The 23,051-nt window shown below is 39.5% G+C and overlaps 1 protein-coding gene across 1 annotated transcript in view; it reads right to left on the bottom strand.

The window, feature by feature from the left end:
* The window catches only part of LOC149300859 (histone deacetylase 9-like), a 157,112-nt gene that overhangs the window by 106,766 nt on the left and 27,295 nt on the right, over positions 1–23,051 (bottom strand). Inside the window, exon 4 of the mRNA XM_089484893.1 lies at positions 8,489–8,756. Within this exon, the coding sequence (XP_089341019.1) occupies positions 8,489–8,756 (268 nt within the window). The remainder of the gene's footprint in view (positions 1–8,488; positions 8,757–23,051) is intronic.

The raw sequence follows: 23,051 nt of genomic DNA on the forward strand, positions 1-23,051 counted from the left end.
ACACTTAAAAATTCTGACATACTGATAAATTGTGATAATATTGAATTCAGAAGCAAAACACATACGGGCCCCGCGTATGTGTTGGGCCATGCGGCCCCGCATGTACACATGGCTTTCATTCTTCAAACTATGAAACTGTCAGTAGATAAAAAGCACATTTGTGAAGCTGCTACTCTAATGATCCCTAGTGTAAGCTGGTTAGGGCTATTTATCCTCTGGGTCGCTTAGAAGTGTGTATTTACTACAAAACAAAGGTAGAGATACTGCATATAAATTGCTATAGAAAAGTATCTTAATATATAGGGGTACCACCAGTTCAAACTGGGACATATTCAAGTCAAATTAGTAAGTGATATCATATCAAGAAAATCTAATATTATTTCAGAAATAATGTGTTATTAATAATGTACTTGTATCTATGTGAGAATAAAGTGTCATATGATGCCACTTTATTCTAAATATCAATGTTATGTCTTGAATCATGTACAGGGGAGGGCTGGCAGCCTAAGGCCTGGGGGGCAAGTCTAGTCAAGTGGCCCGTTGCGCCACCGAATCAGCACACCATCCATGCCCATCTTTTCCTGATTTTCTAACGCATATTGATGTAATGTGATGGGACTGGGAGTAAAAAAAATATGTTTAATACATTAAAAAGCAGCTAATCTTTGTAACAAAAAAAAAATTTAAATATGGAAAAATTGGACCCTAGGCATTTCCTTGGGCCCCTGCCTGTAATTATCCCCAGAGTCCCTTTGTCCCTCATTCACTAAGCCACACCTCTGTTTTACTTACTCCCGGTAGTTCAGGTATAGATCAAATAAACAACACATGTAAACAGCACATGCATGTATAGATCAACTGAATAAGAAATACAAACCCTGTATTTGCAGGTATACATAAATAATGTATGGAAACATAGCATAGCAGAATAACACACAAACCCAGCTTTGCAGGTACAGATCAACTGGAAATCACATAACAACTAAGCATTAAAGGTATAGATAAAACCCCCTAAATTACAGGCATAGATCACAGGATGCACACCCCCAAAGCCAGCCCTGGCATCCACACTGCCCACATAGAACCCGACCAGCACCAAGATAACATTAACAAATTACAGTCCAGAGTGAGCCAATATTGTCCCCAAACAGCCCGCCCTGACACCAGTACAAGCTCTGCAACACCGACACCCAAACACACACACACACCAGGACAGGGTCTGCCACACCGACACCCAAACACACACACCAGGACAGGGTCTGCCACACCGACACCCAGACACACACACCAGGACAGGCTCTGCCACACTGACACCCAAACACACACAAACCATGACAGGCCCTGCCACACAGACAGCCAAACACACAGACACCAGGACAGGCTCTGCCACATCAACATCCAAACACACACCGGGACAGGCTCTGCCACACCGACACCCAAACACACACACACACACACACACACCAGGACAGGCTCTGCCACACAGACAGCCAAACACACAGACACCAGGACAGGCTCTGCCACACCTACACCCAAACACACACACACACACACCAGGACAGGCTCTGCGACACATCCAAAATGCTTTCCACACTGGTTTGCTGTTTTTTTGTTTTTCCCCTTGTGTATTGATGCCCCAGCCAGCCCCCCCCCGCTTTGGTTTTAATGTATTTCCCCCCACACCCTTGTGTATTGCCCCATGTGGATTTGTGCCCCCAGCCAGACCCCTTTGTACATTATGCCCCTTGTGTATTGCCCCATGTGGATTTGTGCACACAGCCAGCCCCCTTTGTACATTATGCCCCCTTTGCATTGTTAATGACTGACCCATGTATATTGAACCCAGCCACCCACCCCCCACCTTTGTGTAATGATTTATGTGGTGCCCCAACCACCCTGTTTTGTACTTATACCCCCTAGCCACCCCCATTTTGCATTTAATTGTCCCAATGCGGCCCCCCTTTTGAATATGGCTCCCCTTCCGCCTATTACCCCAACTATTTTTTTTAATACTTACGTTTCTGCTGCCATGCTTCACTTCTGCTGTCCTCCAACGTGCTCTTCAGCTGTCACGAGGAGCTATTCCGTGTGACTCCGCCCCCTTGAGCGGCTGATCACATTGACGATGTGACGTGCCGCTCAAAGGGGGCGGAGTCACACAGGACACTGGGCGGCACGGTGCAGGCACGCTGGCCGCTTAATGATTTTAAAGCGGCCAGCGTGTCTTACGGACGCTTAATGATTTTAAAGCGGCCAGCGTGTCTTACGGACGCTTAATGATTTTAAAGCGGCCAGCGTGTCTTACGGCCGCTTTAAGAGTCACAGCCACATCGGCTGCAATGGCATCTCGGTGTGCCGGCCACTTAAATGGGCGGCCGCGCGGCCGTTTAATGTAGATTCAGGGCGGCCTGGGGGGCAATTGCCCCCCGGCCCAGCCCACCCCTGATCATGTATTCTAAGTGGTAAACTATCGGCTTTCAGAACTTATCATTACTTATTATTAATTTATAGAAATGCAATATAGCTCAAATATTTTCATAATGTGAAACATTAAGTGAGTGATTGATGTTGCATTGGTTCCTCAAGGTGAAAATAATGATTATTTTGGGATTTTTTGGCTGGATTGTCTTAAATACACATTAAAGGGATAGTGGAGTAAAAATGGGTTTTATCTAATTTTGTTCCTTTATCTGTAGACCAGGAAGCTGTCATTGTTGCCAGCCATGAGATACTGTGGATAACTTTCCTGCTCAAACACCACACTGAGCTGATTATTTATGGCAATGCTAATGAAGTCCATTGCTAAATAGACTTTCATTAGTTAAAGTGTCCAAATAGATGATTAAGACTGTGCCGTCAGGGTATTTGTCTTGTAGATATGATTAAGATAAGTAGCAGCCAGAAAACATTAAATAATGAAAAAAAACTATAATTGTTTTAAACAAGCAAACAGCACAATATTTTTCATTAATGTGATACTAGTAATTGGTGGCATTTCCTCTTTAAAAGCTAGTACATAAAGTAAATATAACCATCTAAACAGTACATGTCTCAGGACAATATAGAAAACACATCCAACTACAACACCCATGTGCAATCATTGAATCCACATTTAAAGTTGTACCAGTAATTGTAAATCTTAACCGTCTGGACAAAAACTAAAAGTATTTCACAAAAGATGGAGACCACTTTCTAAACCTGTATGTAGAACACTGTGCTAGAGTTTAAGCAGGTATGAAAAAAATGCAATAATGCTTTCAAAAATAGACATGTTAATAGTTTATTTTAAAAATATGGTTGGCCGATGAATCTGCAGATATAAGACACATCATGCCTACTTCCCTTTGCAATCAGAAGATGTCCAGCAGTGCCATCAGCTCATCATTGGCAGAAAACAGTGGGACCCTGGTACCACCCATCTACTGTCCAGAGAAGTCTGATCAGAAGAGGTCTTCATTGAAGACTTGTGGCCAAAAAGCCATACCTCTTACTTGTAACAAGGCCAAGCAACTCAACTATTCACGAGAGGCATCTGCATACCTGGCAACTCTCCAGGTTCGACCCGGAGAACTCCAGGAGAAGCACCGTTTCTCCAGTTCTCCGGGTCAACACCCGAATCCTCTGGGTCGCGGGAGCGGGGTCTTGACAGGTCTCTGTTCACTCAATTTGCAATTTGTTAAATGATAAAATAAACATTAACATGTCTAATTTTTGAAAGCATTCTTACTTTACAGCATTTTTTTACACCTACACAGTACTATATAAATAATTATATTAAACAATATCATTGTTTCTTTATTTAACACCAACAATATATATATAGCAAATATTGTGTGTATGCGGATAAACATGTGCAGAAAACATATCCTGGGATTCACACCTTCATGCTTCTCTTGATAAATAGATATATACACAATATATATATATATACCGTATTGGCTCGGATATAGGCCGCCCCCGTATATAGGCCGCACCCTAAAAGTTTGGTGCTTTTTTAAAGAAAAAGTTTTTTTCTTTAAAAAAGCACCAAAAAAACATGCTGCCACTCTATCTCCCCCCCCGAGATATGCTGCCACTGTCCTCCCTCCCCGAGATATGCTACCACTGTCCTCCTCCCCCCCTGAGATATGCTACCACTGTCCTCCTCCCCCCCGAGATATGCTACCACTGTCCCCCCCCGAGATATGCTGCCACTGTCCTCCTCCCCCCCCGAGATATGCTACCACTGTCCCCCCCCCCGAGATATGCTACCACTGTCCTCCCCCTGAGATATGCTTCCACTGTCCTCCTCTGCCCCCCCCGACTTACCGGAGCAGACTCCCGGGTGTCTTGCGGGGCCGGCGGGGGACATCTACGCAATACGTGTATACAACTTCCGGTGCCGGAAGTCTGCTCCGGTAAGTCAGGGGGGGGGGGGCAGAGGTAAAACGCATCGTGTGGACGGTCCGCACGATGCGCTTAGACAACCTCCCATGCCGGCACCCCCCCCCGTGGGAAGTGCTGGCAGGGGAGGCTGTCTGAGCGTATCGGGGAGTAGGATGCAGGTCCCCTGCACAGCTGCGGGGGATCTGTATCCTAACCCCGCTGCCTGCCCGGCGCCCGGGACTGCATGTCCCAGGCGTCGGGCGCTAGACCCCGAATATAGGCCGCACCCCCACTTTAAATACTTAAAGTGGGGGAAAAAAGTGCGGCCTATATTCGAGCCAATACGGTATATATATATATATATATATATATATATATATACATACATACAAAGTTTCTATGTCCTAGTTAAGAAAGCATGCTAATAATGTTGTTTCTTAAACAGAAATATTCTCTACTCCAAGTGTACTCATTATGCTGTTAATTGTCATAGAGTCTTGTAACGTACTGTAGTTTGTGCCACACATTTTTAGGGGCTTAGTTTGCAAATCCCAAGCTTTCATGATGAAAATCATATTTCTTTACAAAGACCTTAATGGAAGTGATGCCCTGGGGAACCATTCACAGTCAGATACAAATTTTCTTTAGAGAAACTTTCCTAGTCGCTCTTTTCCTCTTTGGATAACGGACAAGGAGAATGACAATAGGAGCCCTGTTAAAATAAGAAACTCACTCAGCTATGCAGGAAACAGATTTGCTGAATTAAAAAAAAATGCTGCCCTATTGCTTGTTTAGGGAGAGCGGCCTTAGGACAATTTCAACAAAATCAAAAACAATGTTAACCTACATGGAGTGGGATGTCATAAATCACATGCTGTGATATAAGCCACATTATTGTAACATCTACCAAGAAAGTTTGCACTGGGCATTATGTCACAGAAGGTCCCATAAGCATGCATTATATTGTCTCTTTTCTCGTGTCAGCTAGAAAAATAACTTCATTGTGTAGTTGGTACAGCTGGGAAAGACCCTTGTCCGTCAAGTTCAACTCCTCTTAGTGCCTTATTTTGAAAGGAAAAATAAACATGGACATCATTATGGACTGTAGGCTGGGAAACAAAGATTGAAAAAACAGCGAAAGTATTATTTATTGAGCGCCTTTCATTGAGAGGCAAGTTAAGAGACCAATGGCCCCCATGCACCATTTTAGGACCCCCTATGTTTGAACAGTAATTCTCAATATAGGATAAGTTAATATTACTTATACTTATGAACAATGCTGTGCCCCACAAATAAGTTTCTGCCTCTTTTTACCATGTGCCTCGTTTTACCAGTTGACATTGCATGTGCAGGGCTGCTAGCAGCTCCTATAATCTGGAACATAACCCTGGTTGTTGGGACTGCCCTACCAATTCTGATGGCACCTATGGTAGAATCCTGTAGCAATCCTTGTAGGGCGTACACTTGTTCAGGGAGCTATACATGGTTTAATTGGTTGTATTGTGCATAATCTGTCTACGGTATGCTTTCATCCATTCAGTGTACAATTGAAACATCTCCTTCCCATGATACCATTTATGTATGTGAAATGTAATTTTAGTTGTAATAGATTCAAGTTTATTATCCATTTAGTATATGTATTAGACAAATATTAGACAATTAGTCATTACATTATACTGCTGAAACAATAAAACATTAAGTAATATTTTAAAAAATATATTTTAAAGTAGTAACACATAAACTGATTTTTAGCCACTAGCCTCAAATATCTAAAATGAAGCATAACATATTTCTAAAAGAAAGTATAACATCATGGAAAATAATACTTATTAAAAGTATAAATTATGCTTTATACAACCCAATACTAATTTAGGAAAAACAAGGGGGGGGGGGAGGGCAGGTAATTAACATTTTTATAACAATGCAATATTGTTAAATATAACAACAATATCACATAAAATATTAAAATAAATATGTTCCCTTTAGAAATGAAAACTATTGAAAAATAATATTTTTGTTTATTTCTGTGCTTAGTTTTTTGTCCATACCTTCTTCTTTCCACTATATGATAAATGTAGGCTGTAGACTTTAACACTCCTTCTGTACTTACAAAGGTAGCCGTTAATTTATAATTCTGCATTCTGATTAGTTAAGTAGAAATAAAGACCACACAGCTCCTCTATAAGGTGCATTCTTACACAGATGTGCAGTGTATTTCCTTTCCCACTTGAAATTAAACTGACTCCCAGCTGACATTAGCAGAATTCATAACAACACATGTATGGGGCTTAGGTCTATTCCCTACCCGCTCAGAGTCATTACTTAATAACATAAATATTAGCTGGCTATGAAACTGCAATTACTGTGATTTATACTTGCATCCCCCAGTTCGGTTTTCTTTCTTGTGGATGTCTTCACATCATTGCCTGTATTTTTGTAGTATGTAATATTAATTTATAAGTCTTACCTTACCAGTCAACGTAAGCAGCTCAATAGTAGAACTTTAATGAAATACTTGCACATATTTAAATCTTTCTCTATGTGCTCCTCTGCCTATCTTTTTAATTTTGGTAATGTGAACAGTCATAGCCTGTCCAAGACAAACAGGGCTTGTGGATGATGTGCAAGAGCTGACAACCCTAAAGATTTTAAGGGATCTCAATATGTACAGCTCGAAGGAGAGAAGAGATAGAGGGAGTGTGATAGAAAGGTTTAAATACATAAAGGCATTTAACAAAGTATACGAATGATTTGTTTTCACAGGATGTTACATGTTAGTACAAGAGGTCATAATCATACCATAATCATAACCGCTTCTCTGGTTCCCCAGGTCAACACTCAAATTATCTGGGTCGCCGAGCGGGGTCCTGACAGGCCCCACACCTGTCCATTTCCCTTTTCATGGGGACTGCCCACTGACATCAGCAAGCAGTCCTCGCCGTGTCCTGCAAGCGTAGCCTCCGGGTTAGTCGGCGCCCACAAGTTACCATGTATGTTCATAATCTAAAACTAGTTGTAATGTAATTTACGTTTTTAAGGCTGGTAGATAAAGGAAACTGTCTCCAAGCAGAAGTAGCAGAGGTTAGTATAGTAAGGGAACATGTTTGGGATAGGCAATCATGAATCGAAGATGGGACCAAAGACTGATTGAGGTTTGAGTCTTTACATCAGGAAACACTGGTAGGCTATCTGCTGCCATATTCTATCTGCTGCCATATTCTATGTTTTTAGGAGACAGAGGTCTTTGTGTGACATCACAGGACTATTGATGGAGGAAACAGTAAGGCTTGTTCTGGTTCAGCTCTGGCTTATGTTCCTCTCCCTCCTTCATTAGCAAGGCAGGCACCAGGTTTGAGTCCGGCTCAAGCACATTATGGCTTGCCCAGACTTAGTATGTTATTCTGTTCTGCGTTTAATCTGCTGATCTTCTGACTTATGAATGGCGATTTGTTAATGCTGCCAGGAACACCTTTTTGTACTGCTGCTCTGGCTGCTTTCATTTGTTAATTTCCATTGACAGAGTTCGGACATAATATAAGGCAAATCTACTTTCGACCTGATATTGGAACCTGGGGTCAACAGGGCATGCAATTGGCCAACTAGTGATAATTATCATCATAGCTGGATATATACCAGCAGCCACATGTAATGGCCCATCCTGCTATCTAACTTTACTAGATGATAATAACCAAAATGTGAAAGTGCACCAGCGTAATGTTAAAAAGCCAAAGTATTTCTGCGGTACAATGGTCTAAATATTTCAGAATGCATAGTGAAATCAATAAGATATCGTAAAAAGGCTAAACAATATATCTTGAAGGGCTATTCTAGCTCTTCTTAAAGGAGAAGTCATTAAGACTTCCATTAACATCTAACAGATAATGCATCAACCCCATCATGCAATAGGACAAATAAAAATTACGACATTAAAATCTAGTACACATGCAAGCAGCAAAGAAATCAATATCATGGACATTCTCAGTACTAAACTGGCACTATAAAATTAGCCAAGAAACTGTAAGGCCAACAGGAGGAGCATTGTAGAGGGGAGCGTCCTGAGGGCACCGCTAGATGCTCCACAAAATTCGGGGGGATATCAGGTAGGATTACATAGCAAAATTACCTTTAGGTGCTCTTGTAGCTGAGCCTGGTGCTGTCTTGTAAGGTTCTCATGCTGCTTTTGGAACTCGGCGATTAAAAGTTGTTTCTGTATTTGTTGTTGCTGCTGAATAAGCAAGAGCTCCTGTTGTAGCTGCTTCTCTCGCAGAACAGGGTCAATAATTGGTATCACCGTCCTGAGATCAGTTCTCAAATCTAGGGGTGTAATGGGGTCCATCCCAACAGGAACCTCAGACTTTACGTCTGTTGCAGGGATTAAAGAAGAAGAAAAACTATTTGTTAAAAGTAAAAAGATATAATTATTATATTGTAATTAACATGCAAAAGGACACCAACCCAATCAATTAACATCTTAACATCCAATCTTAACATAACACCTGGGATTTATATAGCATCTTTTTCCCACTGGAACGCTCTTTTAACACATTCTTAAAAAATTTACCGAATCGGCAACAGTTGCTATTATTATGCAACAAATGGTACTCATTTATCAACCTCGGAAGGATGAGAGGCTGGGTTGAGCCTGCCAGGATTCACCCGACTACGAGGTTTGAAGAGGGTCTGCAGGCATTTTGACAACTATCTCACCAGGTTGAAAAAGTGTGTCATGGTGAGTGTGTATCTTGTCAATAATTATAAACATACCTCCTAAATATCCCATTTTCTATGGGACAGTCACAATTTTTTTGCCCTATTCTACCGAGCTGCCCCACTGTCCATCTTTTGTGGGCAGTGGGGATCATGGGCCGATTGGAGAAACCCTCTGATCTCCCTGATCACTGAGCTGTGAAATTGGTCAAACTCTGTGCTGTAGCAGCTGTACTTCGGTGACGAATTTGGAAGTATTGGTTTAAAAGTAAGAGACTAGTGTACAGGGGCGTAACTAGACGCCTCAGGGCCCGGGTGCGAGAATCTGTTAAGGGCCCCACCACCCCCTCACCCCCCCAAAAAAAACATGATTTTTACCCAACAATTATTTTTCAACTAATTCAACAAATTCAATTTACATATTGAATCATATCTGTAAAAAAATCAAAGAAAAAGGGGCGCATGTACAAAGGGCATAATCCAGGGGTGTCCAAGTTTTTTCTGCAGTGGGCCACTTCATCAGAATTGTATACGTCCGCACTCATTTTTCACTGTGACAAAAAATATGGCCTTTAATAAAATATGCAGATTAAAATAAAGTAAAATGACACAAAACCTTTACTCTTCCTCTCACTGATTTCTGGGCCTTGAAAGTTTTGCGACTACAAATTCAGGATTCCCTAGATTTATTCTAGGGATGAACTAAAATGAAAATTCTGGACCAAAACATTCAGGGTTCACTTAGCCAAAACCGAAAATGACCCCCCACCTTTAAAAATAATAATAAAAACTCACATGTTTAATAAAAGTAGGTAACACGCAATTGGACAAAATTAGCAATATGACTTGGCATGATAGGAGTGTGATTGCTAACAGCAATCACACTCCTATCATACCCAGGCAACCAGTAAATGCTGGTACCTAGGCATGATGGGACTGTGCTCGCTGTGATTGCTGTTAGCAATCACACTCCTATCATGCCAAGTCAGCCAGTACATGCTGGTACAGGGTGGCTGTAAGTGATGTGCAGACCCCATACTGCTGGCAGCATCACTACACAAGGGGGGCAGCTAGCTAGGTTTCAGCATGTACTGGCTGACTTGGCATGATAGGAGTGTGATTGCTAACAGTAGTCACAGTCCCATCATGCCTAGGTTCCAGCACTTACACATCCATCCAGTAAATGCTGGAACCTAGGCATGATGGGACTGTGCTCGCTGTGATTGCTATTAGCAATCACACTCCTATCATGCCAAGTCAGCCAATACACGCTGGTACAGGATAGCTGTAAGTGATGTGCAGACCCCATACTGCTGGCAGCATCAATACACAAGGGGGGCAGCTAGCCAGGTTTCAGCATGTACTGGCTGACTTGGCATGATAGGAGTGTGATTGCTAACAGCAATCACAGTCCCATCATGCCTAGGTTCCAGCACTTACACATCCATCCAGTAAATGCTGGAACCTAGGCATTATGGGACTGTGATTGCTGTTAGCAATCACACTCCTATCATGCCAAGTCAGCCAGTACATGCTGGTACAGGGTGGCTGTAAGTGCAGACCCCATACTGCTGGCAGCATCACTACACAAGGGGGGCAGCTGGCCAGGTTTCAGCATGTACTGGCTGACTTGGCATGATAGGAGTGTGATTGCTAACAGCAATCACAGTCCCATCATGCCTAGGTTCCAGCACTTACACATCCATGCTATCACACACACACTCATTTATTCATATAATCATTAATTCACAGATTCATTCCCTCAATCACACACACTCATTCAAACACCCTCCCCACCCCCTTACCTGCACTGCAGCTCCCTCGATGCCGCTCACAGACTTCAGCAGGGGGCGCGGCCTCCCTCTGCCTTCTCTGCTAAAGCACAGAGGAAGTAGGATGTCACGTGAACTCCGCTTCCTCTGTGCTGTCCAGAAGACCCTCCCACAAGTAAGTAGCAGGGCTTGAGGTGCGGCTCGTGTAAGATCGGTTGCCCTGGCTGCCGATCTTACGCGGGCCGCACCTCGAGGTCTCGCGGGGCGCATTTGGCCCGCGGGCCGCATGTTGGACGCCCCTGCCTTATTTAAAAAAAAAAAAAAACTTAAAAAAGATTTCGGGCGGCCCCTTGGCTTGGGCCCCCCTGCCGCCGGGGCCCGGTCGCAGTCGCGACCCCTGCGACCCCGGTAGATCCGCCACTGCTAGTGTACTTCAATTGAGTGCTATTTACAGCCATAACGCCTCCCTTTTCTAAATGTAAAAACGTTCTTACTCTCTTAGCCTCTCTGAACCATCTTTATGTGGTTGTTGGTGCTTAGTAAATAAAAGGCAATAATAATAAATAATAAAGTGTTAATAAAGAAGTGCTGCCTTGCCACATTAGAAAACAAAAGTTTCGCTCTTCAGCCATCTGACATGTTGGTATTGTTGGGAGGTATGTGGACGTCATTCACCGTACTGCAATTCAAAGGTCAAAGCAATAGTGCTTAAACGTGGTATATATGGCAAGTTCAACTTTATTTAACACAAAGGCACGCATTTGTCATCCATATTGTTCCTTTTGAAGTTGTATACTATGTCAGTTGTAGGCATGTTTATTTTTATAATTTGTTTATAATTATCATACAGAAAAAGCAGCCTCTATGCGCCATGTCTTTTATAAAAATGCCACATATATAATATATATATATATATATATATATACACATTATATATATATATATATATATATATATATATATATATATAATACACATATTATAACATGCTAATTGTACTAGTTCTGTTCTGTACCAGTAAAAGAAATTGCATTATTCTTACAAACTCTTAATTGGGATAAATCAATTTCTTCCAGATGGGATTACAAAAATGTTTTAAAAATAAAATGCAGAAATGTCAAATAGATCAGATTCTCTCCAAAAAAATACACAAATGGGAATTTGACCAAAGCAGCTGAACACCTATTAAAAGTCATATTTCATGGTACGGTTATATGACATGACCTGCATTTTTTGCTTACTACCTTCTGATGTCATACCATAGATCATAAGATTACACAAAATAAATATAAATGATATACTGTTTTATAATAATATTAATTAAGCATTCTGCAATCTGTCACAAAATCATTTACATTACTCAAGAGATGAAAAAAATCATCTGTAAATTGGTGCGAAATAGCAAACGTGGCACAGTCACTATGAAAATCAATGGGATATTTCTGTTGATTACTCCACTTTTGCCAGTCTATTACGAGTACTCAGCCCGTCTGAATGCAATTTAAAAAACTTGTTCAAAAAGGGTCGAAAAAAAGGGCGGGCATTAAAACAAGAAGAAATGCTTCGCTGGTCACCCCATCTCTTCTGCTCAAGAGACAAGGCTTTTAAACTGTTTTGTTTCCAGACTAATCATTAAATAGTGAAAAATCACCTTTAACTACTAAAAAAGCTACTCTTGATTATAAATAATGGCCATGGATTGGAAGCTAGAGGCAAGCAAGATCTCAGCCCTCAATCCAATTTATTCGGCAGCAATCCACATTCCATTTGTCTAGACTAAATATAGCACAGTTTACACAAGAAATCAATAGTACTTGCTGAGAGCAGAGCAAAGGAATGAATATTTCATCAAACGGAGAGAGGCAGAGACAGAGGGGGGAATGATAGCAATCACTAAACTGACAGCTAAGTGTAGGCCGACTATGGCCTCCGGATGAGTCACTGAAACCTGGACAATGGTTCACTCCCTGGAAGCCACAATCACACTGAATGCTTCTTTCTATTTTTAACAGTAATTGTGTTGCGGGTGACAAAGTCTTATCATTTTAAAGAGACAAATAGATTTTTCTTACATCTACTATGACAGGATAATAAGCTTGCCAAAGAGCAATAATGGTAACTCAATACTGGCTTCTGCTGCTTGAATGTATCTTTTGTATTTATACACTGCGTCACGCAGCCAAATCGCAAACAAAGAGCCGCTGCTTTTCAAACACAACCTAATTACAATAATTGCAGTAATAACACAACAACCTTTGCATTAGTTATGCGAAAACCAACATCTGCATGCGTGTGAATGGCCAGATACTTAACCTTTGTCAGTTTTATGTTTTTTCTTCTCTCTCAATACAAAGAGCTATTGTGTATACAGTGTGCTTCGCTTTAATGAGCTGCTGTCATTTTTGCACATGCCAGTGCAAGCTACCCCACTGATGGATATTCAATGCAAAGTACAAATGGATCATGTTTTTATGATAATTATTGGCAACATGCGGCGCATGCTGCATAGGATAGTTTTCAGTATCTGCCAAGACATCCATTGTTATCACGTACCATGCAACATTTCAAATGGATAAAAGGGGCCATGGATACATGAGTGACCAGGGCAACGCTTTACTACGACTTTGGGACCTAGTGATGTTATATGACTTAAAAAAAATATATATGACTATATGAAAAAGCCATCAGGTGGAGATACACAATCTATTAACCCATTACATAGGGAAGAGTACCTGGCAAGAACGTACACAAGGACCCAAATACACAGGAGGAAGAAGTGCTGCTCCTCCTCTGATGAGCCAGACTTAACCTTTTCACACTCACCTAACTATTCTGGGCGCTATCTAGGGCAGTGTACATTTAAGAGAGGTATTTCATGACTATCATGTTGTAGCAATACTTTTTTTAAATGAATTAATCAGTCAAAAACATCAAATCTACATACATATTATATCCCACGAAATAAATAAATAGTAATTTCCCTAAAAAATGTGATTATGCCATCCTTTTATAGTACTAACATCAATACAATGTAATATTAATAAGATGTCATATAAACTGAACAATATAGCATATCATATTGTTCCGTTGGTATAATGCCAATAAAAATTTTCGGCACATCACCCAAACATTTAGCATATTAAAAAATCCCTTCTTAAAAGTACAGGATATGGCTTAAAGACATTTCAGGAAATCTAACCTAATTTAATCTCATCTTTTTCATGTCACATATTCTATTCACCCCACTAGCGTCAGATGCCACTAGATAATGGGCAGTTAGTAGAACATTCGCGCTCTTAAACTCTATTGTACTGTACTTCATCTGAGTTTAAGGACATAGCTTTTCAACAGAAGAAAAATGACCAGGTTTATTTATTATATGTTATGAGTACGGGGGCAGCAATAATAAAATTGTAAATGCAAATGTTTTGGTCCCAATAAAGACTATACATTTTTGTATAGTAACACCAAAGTTGGTTTATTACACAGAAACAAATAGATCCACAAGCATGAAAATAATATATAACTAAGTAACTTCACTATTCCTGTAGCAGAGAAAAAAGGAGGTATGTTGGGGGTCTTGACTGCAGATGGGTACAGTGGATCTATGGATCCTTTCGAAGAAACATGGTTACTGGGTATATGCTAGTACTCAACAGTCTTGTGTCTGAAACATAGTTAAAATAAAACCGTAACAGCATACAACTGTCCCAATTTGTTTGAGGCAGACCCATCTTTATGGCTTGCTGGGCAGCTAATCCAAGCAATATACCAGTCCAGCTGGTGCGCATGCTCAATGCCTGTCTAGCAGTGAGGATGGCTTTTTGCATCCTTATTGTAGACAGGAGAGCATAATGTGGGTAGAAATTGAAATAATTTGTGATGTCACAACGAAGGATTGGTAAAGTATCCACATATGGTCATTGTTGTCTCGGTCAAGGCTTGTGGACATTGGTTCCTGTGAGGTACTTACTAAAAAGTCTTTCACAAAGCCTGTTTCTGTTTACCTACTTCTTCTCCAGCCATCAACATCACCACCACAGTCTGACAGTTTGGGAAAGAATGCATTATGTTATGTGTTGCAATGTAAAGACTACCTAACTCCTACGAGGTCATGTCTGGAATACAGTGGTCATGTGCTCTGCTACAGACTATATCTGATTTTTTTTTTTATCTCTGAAACTTTTTCTTGCACTTAATGCATTTAATTGGACTTAACATGTCTGTTAATTACTCCACTACTCATCTGATAAAACTGACACTAATGCTGCATTTTAAACAGGACTTTATTCATAGCTCTTCTTTTATTAACCAACGAAAGCTCATCAATCAACAGCTAATTCACAAACGCTAGTGTCTCAAACGGCATTCATTATTATTACTACAATGGTGAGCTTATTACTGCACATTGGGAACTTATTGCCGACTGTCACTTATCATGTCACGAAACCGGAGACCTGCTGTTTATTTATAAAATAGATGCTATAACATGTAATGGGATTGCATGTATCTCAAGGTCTGTAATTTAAACAGCAAGAAATAGGATTCCTAAAATGAGAATGCACCTGATATATTTATCTTCCAAAAAAGAAAATGAGGTCAGCCTATAGAATGCAGTTTTAGCCACAATGTGACAGACAATTACATTTTATTTAGGACATGGAAAGAAAATAATTATCTTTAAAAAACAAATAAAAAGAGGGGTTTTTTTTGCATACATTTAGTAACCCATTAAATATTCATTTTAATTATATGTGTGATAAAAGTTACTTTACAATTATTACATTCTGTAACATATTCAGTAAGGTAGTTTAGCATTGAAGAGAAGTGGGTTTTATTTCAATTTGATCCAATAAATTTCCTTATCTGCAGACCTGGAGGCGGCCATAGTTGTCAAACATCTTATATTTTGTGAGACTTTCTTTGCTCAAACACAACAATGTGTAGATGCTTTATGGCAATGCCGATGAAGTCTTGTTAATCTTTTCACGTTACAATTATAGAGCATCAGCTGAGGCTATTACAAAATAGGAGAACGCAAAGTTACAATGCAATGCACAAAATGCATGTTAAGGCATGCTAGTACAGGAGCTCTTGTAAGCTTACAGTAACAAGAACCTAATAAAATCCTTTCCCACGTAGACCTTTATTAGTTAGGGGGTCTGTCTCTGCAAGTAAGACTGAGACATTCTATAATTTGCCACAAGGCTGTATGTGTAGGAGTCAAGATGTTTGTCTTGTAGATTGGGTTGACATAACAGAACTAGAACACATACATGAGACAAATATGAAGCTGTTTAAAAACATAATATGTGAAGAACAGAAATCAAGACATTTAAAAAAAAATGATTGGTATATGATAATAGTGATAACAATAAAAACTGGTTCTTCCGTGAAACTAATTGTATCTTTTATGTATACGTGTGAGTGTTGACTAGAGAAACTCAGCAATAATTGTATCGCCTACACTGTTTAGTGGGCATCCTGCAGGTTAATGAAACTAATTTGCTAGTATTCTGCTAGCATTTCTTGATTAATCTTCACGGTGGACCAAAAGAGCCTTCATTCTCTCTTAGCGGTTTTCTAGATGCAATCAAAATGCACCAAACCACTACATCATCAAACAAATTACTGTGGTTCAAATGCTCTACCAATAAAGAACATCAGGGAAATAAACCACCATCTCCAAGGTACAAAGGTATCAGCCCACAATACGGCAGCAGCTAAGTATAATGATTAATGCTTTTATATACCTGTAATTTTAGCACAGTGTGTTCTTAATGGTTTGGCTGTGAATTACAAGTCAAGAGGTTTTCAGACTATTTTCAGTTTTTCAGGCATAAGCATTTTCCGTTGACTCGTCTGCTGGAAGACTGCTCCTTTTCTCACTGAAACCACTAGATTTATTTTCCGCATAGTTTGAAATTGAAGTGGTATGATCTCTGTGGTTGGGCACTGTAGGAAATTCTTTTTTTTTTCCTTGCATATGTCTGCCCCCTCCGTAATCTTCTGATTGTTATCACTGTGATAAAGGGATGAACAATTAAGGAGACATTTCCAGTGAAGTGATGTAATTAACCTGTGTTTTTAAACACGCGTCTTAACGATTTTGTTTAATATGTGTATGTAAAGCACTGTGTACAATAGATACCATACTTTTTTATTTTTGTTGTATGTGGTCTATGACACCCTATGGTGTACTAGTGACCTAGAGACATAGCACAGGGTTCTAGAACAGATATAACTGAGTACCAACTAGGGAGATGATCTAGAAACACATTTCAATAGCGTTGACGTTACTGTGCCTGACCAGCAGTCTCCTTATCCATGTATTTTTCTCTGGGCAGGGAATGGTGTTTGATCACACCTACTAATTGTCCACTTCGCTCCCACCCGGCTACCCACTTAAGACTTTCTAAGGCTGGCCCTGCCGCTATGTGTGGCTAGCCCCACTCCAATACGAAGCCATTGCCCCAGAAGGAGTGCTCCCGGTAGCCTATCCTGGGAAGTTCTCAGGTATGGACATGTGTTTGAAACGCGTCCTGAATTAGATGACTGAAATGTTGGGGCTATGTATGAAGAAATATACTAAGCTATTATGTGTACTATATGTGGTTTGTTTCCTTAAGTATAAGAATTACCTGTTGAAATCAAATATTTTCACTTTAATTATTTATTCTTTTTTTGTTCAATACCCAAAGGGATTTTAGCCGAACCCACTGTAAGTGTAAGTGGATTGCTGTATTCTTGGAATTATTTTTTTTTGCAATAAACGTAACTGCCGGCTTATAAACAGAACTGAAAGCCAAATCTAGAAAGGAATCAAGTTTTAGTGCTTCGGTAAAACAGTCAAGACAATTGAGTGCAGCATTTGGATTTTGTCCTGGTACCCAGGCTTATAGGAAAGGATTAGTAAGGCTCAAAGTGAACCAGCAAGGGAGAGCTTGCAACAGGTTAAATCCCCAAAGGTTAAGCTTTGGATACTTTTGGAGTTATTTTTCTAGAATTATAAAGAGGTCCCTATATTTAGTATAATAACTCAACAACATATTTATGTTTAACATAAATGATGCTATTAAAAATCTGATTTACACACTTTTCTTTTTCTTACTAGTATCAGTTTAAAAATGTATTTTAAAAAGTATTATGCTTTTTTTTAACAATTCTAGATTTTGCATAATATATTTTCTAACCTTCTGTATATTAGCCACTACTGTGTGTTTTAGCTCTATTATCTTAGACCATGCAACTGGACCAACACTCTTGACTTATCATGTTGCCTGTAGTAAATAATAGAATGACTCAGTCTTAGTGTTCACTCTGAGTGATGAAGCTTATGGAGAAAATAATTTCAAGCCGGCCTTCTTTTAGCACTGGCGTAGTCATCTTAGTGTGATGTTTGAGTAGATAAAGTCACCCAAACATCACATTACCTACGAGGATAGCCTCTGCTTCTGCAGATGAAAAACATTTATTGGAACAATAAAATAAAACCAAGTTTTCTACATTTCTACCGTACACTGCATTGTATTTTATGCTCAGGAAGCTCAGGAAGTCTTGCCCAAACAGCAGACCTCACAGGCAGCACAAATTATGATAGCAGCGGAGCAGCTGAGGCTACTACAAATAAAGTAAGTTTACTAAATGATGAGGTCCCTAGTTAGTTGCCTCATGTGCTCCTGGGTAATCTAGCCCTAGATGCCATCCCAAATGCCAACCTACATCCCCTACCAAAAGCCATGCCTTACGCATGTGTAAAGAAAGTATAAAAAATGAATAAGTCAATAAAAAGTGTTATACCCATACAGAACAAAAAAGTACAATGGAGGACGAAAGTTAAAAGGTGACATACAGCCCAGCCTATAGCTGGCAATATAAAGTGAATCCATCACCTGTTAGCCAAAAGGCCATGCCAAAGAGGAAAACTTTTGCAATGATTGGCTGCACTTATCATCTTAGGTCTCATAGTAAGTATATATTATATACATTATGTTTATTTAGCACGAGTGAAATCAGTATTTCTATTATATTATTAATTAAATACATGTGCTGGTATAGGAAAAAACAGTATAGAAAAAAAACTATATTTCACAATTTAAAATTCCCCGTCAAACGTTGCCACGATAAGGAAAGCTATGTCTTGATCCTTCAAACAGTGGCCAAAATGTAATCTCTGTGGTTTAGTATCACTTGGGTTCTGGCTTACCTATCATGAAACTGCTACCAGTTGAGTAGGTAACGCTGTGTTCCATGATCATATCTGTATATCCAATAAATTATTTTATGATTTTACTGGTTTATGATTAAATCTGGTGGAAAAATAAATTTTTTATAAATGATTCTGTTTTAGTTATCTACTGTTATTTCATGCATGGAGAGATAATAGTAGTCTCCCAAGTGATGAGGACATGTTACTTTGTGGCTTTAATAAGAACGTGCTTTAAGTCATCTGCTTTGTGTGCAGTGAGGATTATAATTTATCTTGGCTATTTTAAGTCCCAGTAATGGCTAAAGCAGGAAACTGAATTTTATTCTGAGCTTTAGACATGTCAACACTGCAAAATAGAACTTCAGTTTTATAGGCTATCTTCTTACATAAAGCCAATCATTTGGTATTAGACGCAGGTTCCCAGCATGAAACACCCAACTGGCTATTATCAAGCAACTCTATACATGTGTAATAAGAGGCTGTACACAGTTTTATACTGTATTCTTACAAACCAGGAACATACAGCACAGAACATTTTTGTCTCTGTTATCTATTTACTGATGTGATTGTGACAAAAGAAAGAAAATATAAAAGGCTGCATGGTAACATTATGTTGATGCAGGATGACAAATGTGTTATATTATACATATTGTGGCAAACCACTTATGATACACATCCAACTAGCTACTTCTGAGACTTAAATAAGTAAATAAATAGTGATATTTGTGAGGTGGCCAGTAGATGGTAAAGGGGAACTGCACACATTTTTCTCTTGGACGTAAATCACTTCTGAATAACAGAAACTTGCAAGTCTTGAAAGAGTGAGAGCTCTCAGCAAATCCACTATTTAGCCGACCATCTCCTGCCTTCTACCGATTGTCATGAGTTCCATCGCCATTGTTTACTAAGGGGGCACGGCTCAGGAGAAGAACCCAGCTAAAAACCACTAGACCAATTTGATTAATGTCAACCAGAACGTTCTGCCACTTGAGGCAGATCCAAATGTCTTTCCTGTCTTTCCATCCTCAGAAGGGCCAGGCAGGTCCTTCAAAAACCATTAGTTGATATGCCTGAGTTTAAAATCAGCCATTAGTCAAATAACTTGCCAATTTGTGTATTGTTAATTTTAAAGTTCTTGCTAATTTTTACCCTCTCCTTACTGTAATATCTCTATGGAATCTGCCAGTGCTCTATTAATAAATGTTGTGTAATATAATAGTGCATTGTGTCTCCATGCAGAATTATGATGTTTTGTTTCTTTTGTTTTGTATTTTATTTGGCTGAATATAACATGTAGATTTTAATGTGTACTTAGCAACAAAAATATATCCATGTGTTTTAGAAAAAAAGGATTCACATAATGGAATATGAATTTACCTGCATAAATAATAACACTTTCAAAGAAACTACAATATAAATACAATACAAACTAATGTCATTGGTTGGATGATTTGATCTTGCATCACATAATGAACTTCAAAAAGCCTAAAAGCCCTTGTTTTGTTACATTAAAACATTTTAGGTTAAGATCTTAAGTTTTTCATCCAGTTTTATTTGGAGTTGTTGATGGATAGACTCATGTGATTGAGATCTTTCTAAATGTTACCCCTCATTAGCTTACAACAAAAAATCCACATGGTGACTAGGAATGGGTTTTGATGTCAGTCCTCATGGAATCCTTAACATGTCAAACAAATATTTTCTAAAATGTGCCATCGGTATTCAAGTAGGGATTTCAGCTTTGAATTACAACTGGCAGGCTGAAGTGACATCAAATTACTTAAGAAAATACACTTGTCAACTCCAGATGCTGATGCTAAAAATCTGCCCACTTAGAGACCCAATTACACTTAGCATAGCTAGCCATGTCTTTGAAAGAATAATAATAATAATAATAACTATATTTCCATTAGCTGATGTTTATCTCTTTTATACTGTTTATATGTTCTCTTTCTTTTCTCATGAATTTAGTTCAGAAACCACCAGTTCTTCAGTACCATCAGTAAGGCACTCTTCCTGCAGGTGGATATTTCATAGGTGAAAATGGATTTGTCAAAAAGACATACACACCGATTAAGTCATAAGTACTCAGGTAAGAATATGCTAGAAACATACAATAAACATACAAGGAAAAAACATGTTTGTGGGCAACTTTCCGCATTAAACCCAATAAAAAAACGAAATCCCAGAAACCCATCAAATAACCAATTATCACAACATGGTTCTGACCACAGCATTAGTCAACTGAGGGACAGGGAATGTTGGAAGCTGATATTATTTCATACCACAAAACAGATTCTAGGTATCTGGGCATTAGGTTTGAATGGATGTACCAATTCACCACAATAGCTGATGTAATCATGCATTGTTTAAATGATTCTTAATATTACAGAATAAAACTGTTTGGGTGAAGATAAACAAACACTGGAGTTCTATACCAAACCCAGTGAGGCAATATCTGTGTGGAACTTTGAATGTAAACCGAACCTGGTTCTTTCTGTATAGTTTTTTTGCTGTGCATATTTGAAGGTTCTGACCAAACCGTAGGGTTAAGCAGCCCCACCTGCCACACGGAGAAGGCTTTTAATAGCTTTTCAATGGGTTAAAATGCAATGCAATCCCACTGATTCAGCTCCTTGGTAAGAAATACAGTGGATATAAAAAGTCTATACACCCCTGTTAAAATGCTAGGTTCATGTGATTTTAAAGAATGAGACAAAGATATATCGTGTCGGAATTTTTTCCACCTTTAATGTAACCTATAAAGTGAACAATTCAATTGCAAAACAAGCTGAAATCTTTGAGGGGGGGGGTTAAAACAAACTCACAATAACCTGGTTGCATAAGTGTGCACACCCTTAAACTAATACTTTGTTGAAGTACTTTTTGATTTTATTACAGCAATCAGTCTTTTTGGGTAGGAGTCTATTAGCATGGCACAACTTGACATGGCAATATATGCCCACTCCTCTTTGCAAAAGCGCTCAAAATATGTCAGATTGCAAGGACGTCTCATGTGCACAGCCCTCTTCAGATCACCCCAGATGTACAATTGGATTCAGTTCTGGGCTTCTGGTGAAGTCATGTTTTTGTGGATTTGGATGTCTGCTTTGGGTCGTTGTCGTGCTAAAGGGTGAACATCATCTTTAGCTTCCTAACGGACGCCTGAAGGTCTTGTGCCATAATTCCCTCCACCCTGACTAAGGCCCCGGTTCCAGCTGAACAAAAACAGCCCCAAAGCATGATGCTGCCACCACTATGCTTCACTGTGTATGGTGTTCTTTGGGTGATGTGCAGTCCTTTTTTTTTCCGTCTTGATTTATGGCCAAAAAGTTCATCCTTGGTTTCATCAGACCATAACACCTTTTCCCACGTGCTTTTGGGGGACTTGATGTTTGTTTTTGCAAACTTCAGCAGGGCTGGGATGTTTTTCTTTGTAAGAAAAGGCTTCCCTCTTGCCACTCTACCCCATAGCCCATCCATATGAAGAATAGGAGATTGTTGTCACATGTAGCACAAAGCCAGTACTTGCCAGAAATTCCTGCAGTTCCTTTAATGTTGCAGTAGGCCTCTTGTAAGCCTCCCTGACCAGTTTTCTTCTCGTCTTTTCATCAATTTTGGAGGGACGTCCAGTTCTTGGTAATGTCTCTGTTGTGCCATATTGTCTCCACTTGATGATGGTCTTCACTGTGTTCCATGGTATATTTAATGCTTTGGAAATTATTTTGTACCCTTCTTCTGACTGATATCTTTCAACAATGAGATCCCTCTGATGCTTTGGAAGCTCTCTGCGGACCATGGCTTTTGCTAGAAAAGCTGAACTTTATTTGTGATTAATCACTTTAAATTATGGCAGGTGTGTAATGACTTATATTTAACATAAGTTTGTGATTGGTTATTTCTGAACACAGCCCCAGTTATAAGAGGGTGTGCAGACTTATGCAACCAGGTTATTGTGAGTCTTTTTATTACCCCCCCCCCCCCAAAAAAAGATTTCA

This window comes from Sceloporus occidentalis, unplaced genomic scaffold (genome assembly GCF_023333645.1).
Source record: "Sceloporus occidentalis isolate IW3139 unplaced genomic scaffold, rSceOcc1.0.p SCAF_23, whole genome shotgun sequence".
In the NCBI taxonomy this organism is placed as follows: domain Eukaryota; kingdom Metazoa; phylum Chordata; class Lepidosauria; order Squamata; family Phrynosomatidae; genus Sceloporus; species Sceloporus occidentalis.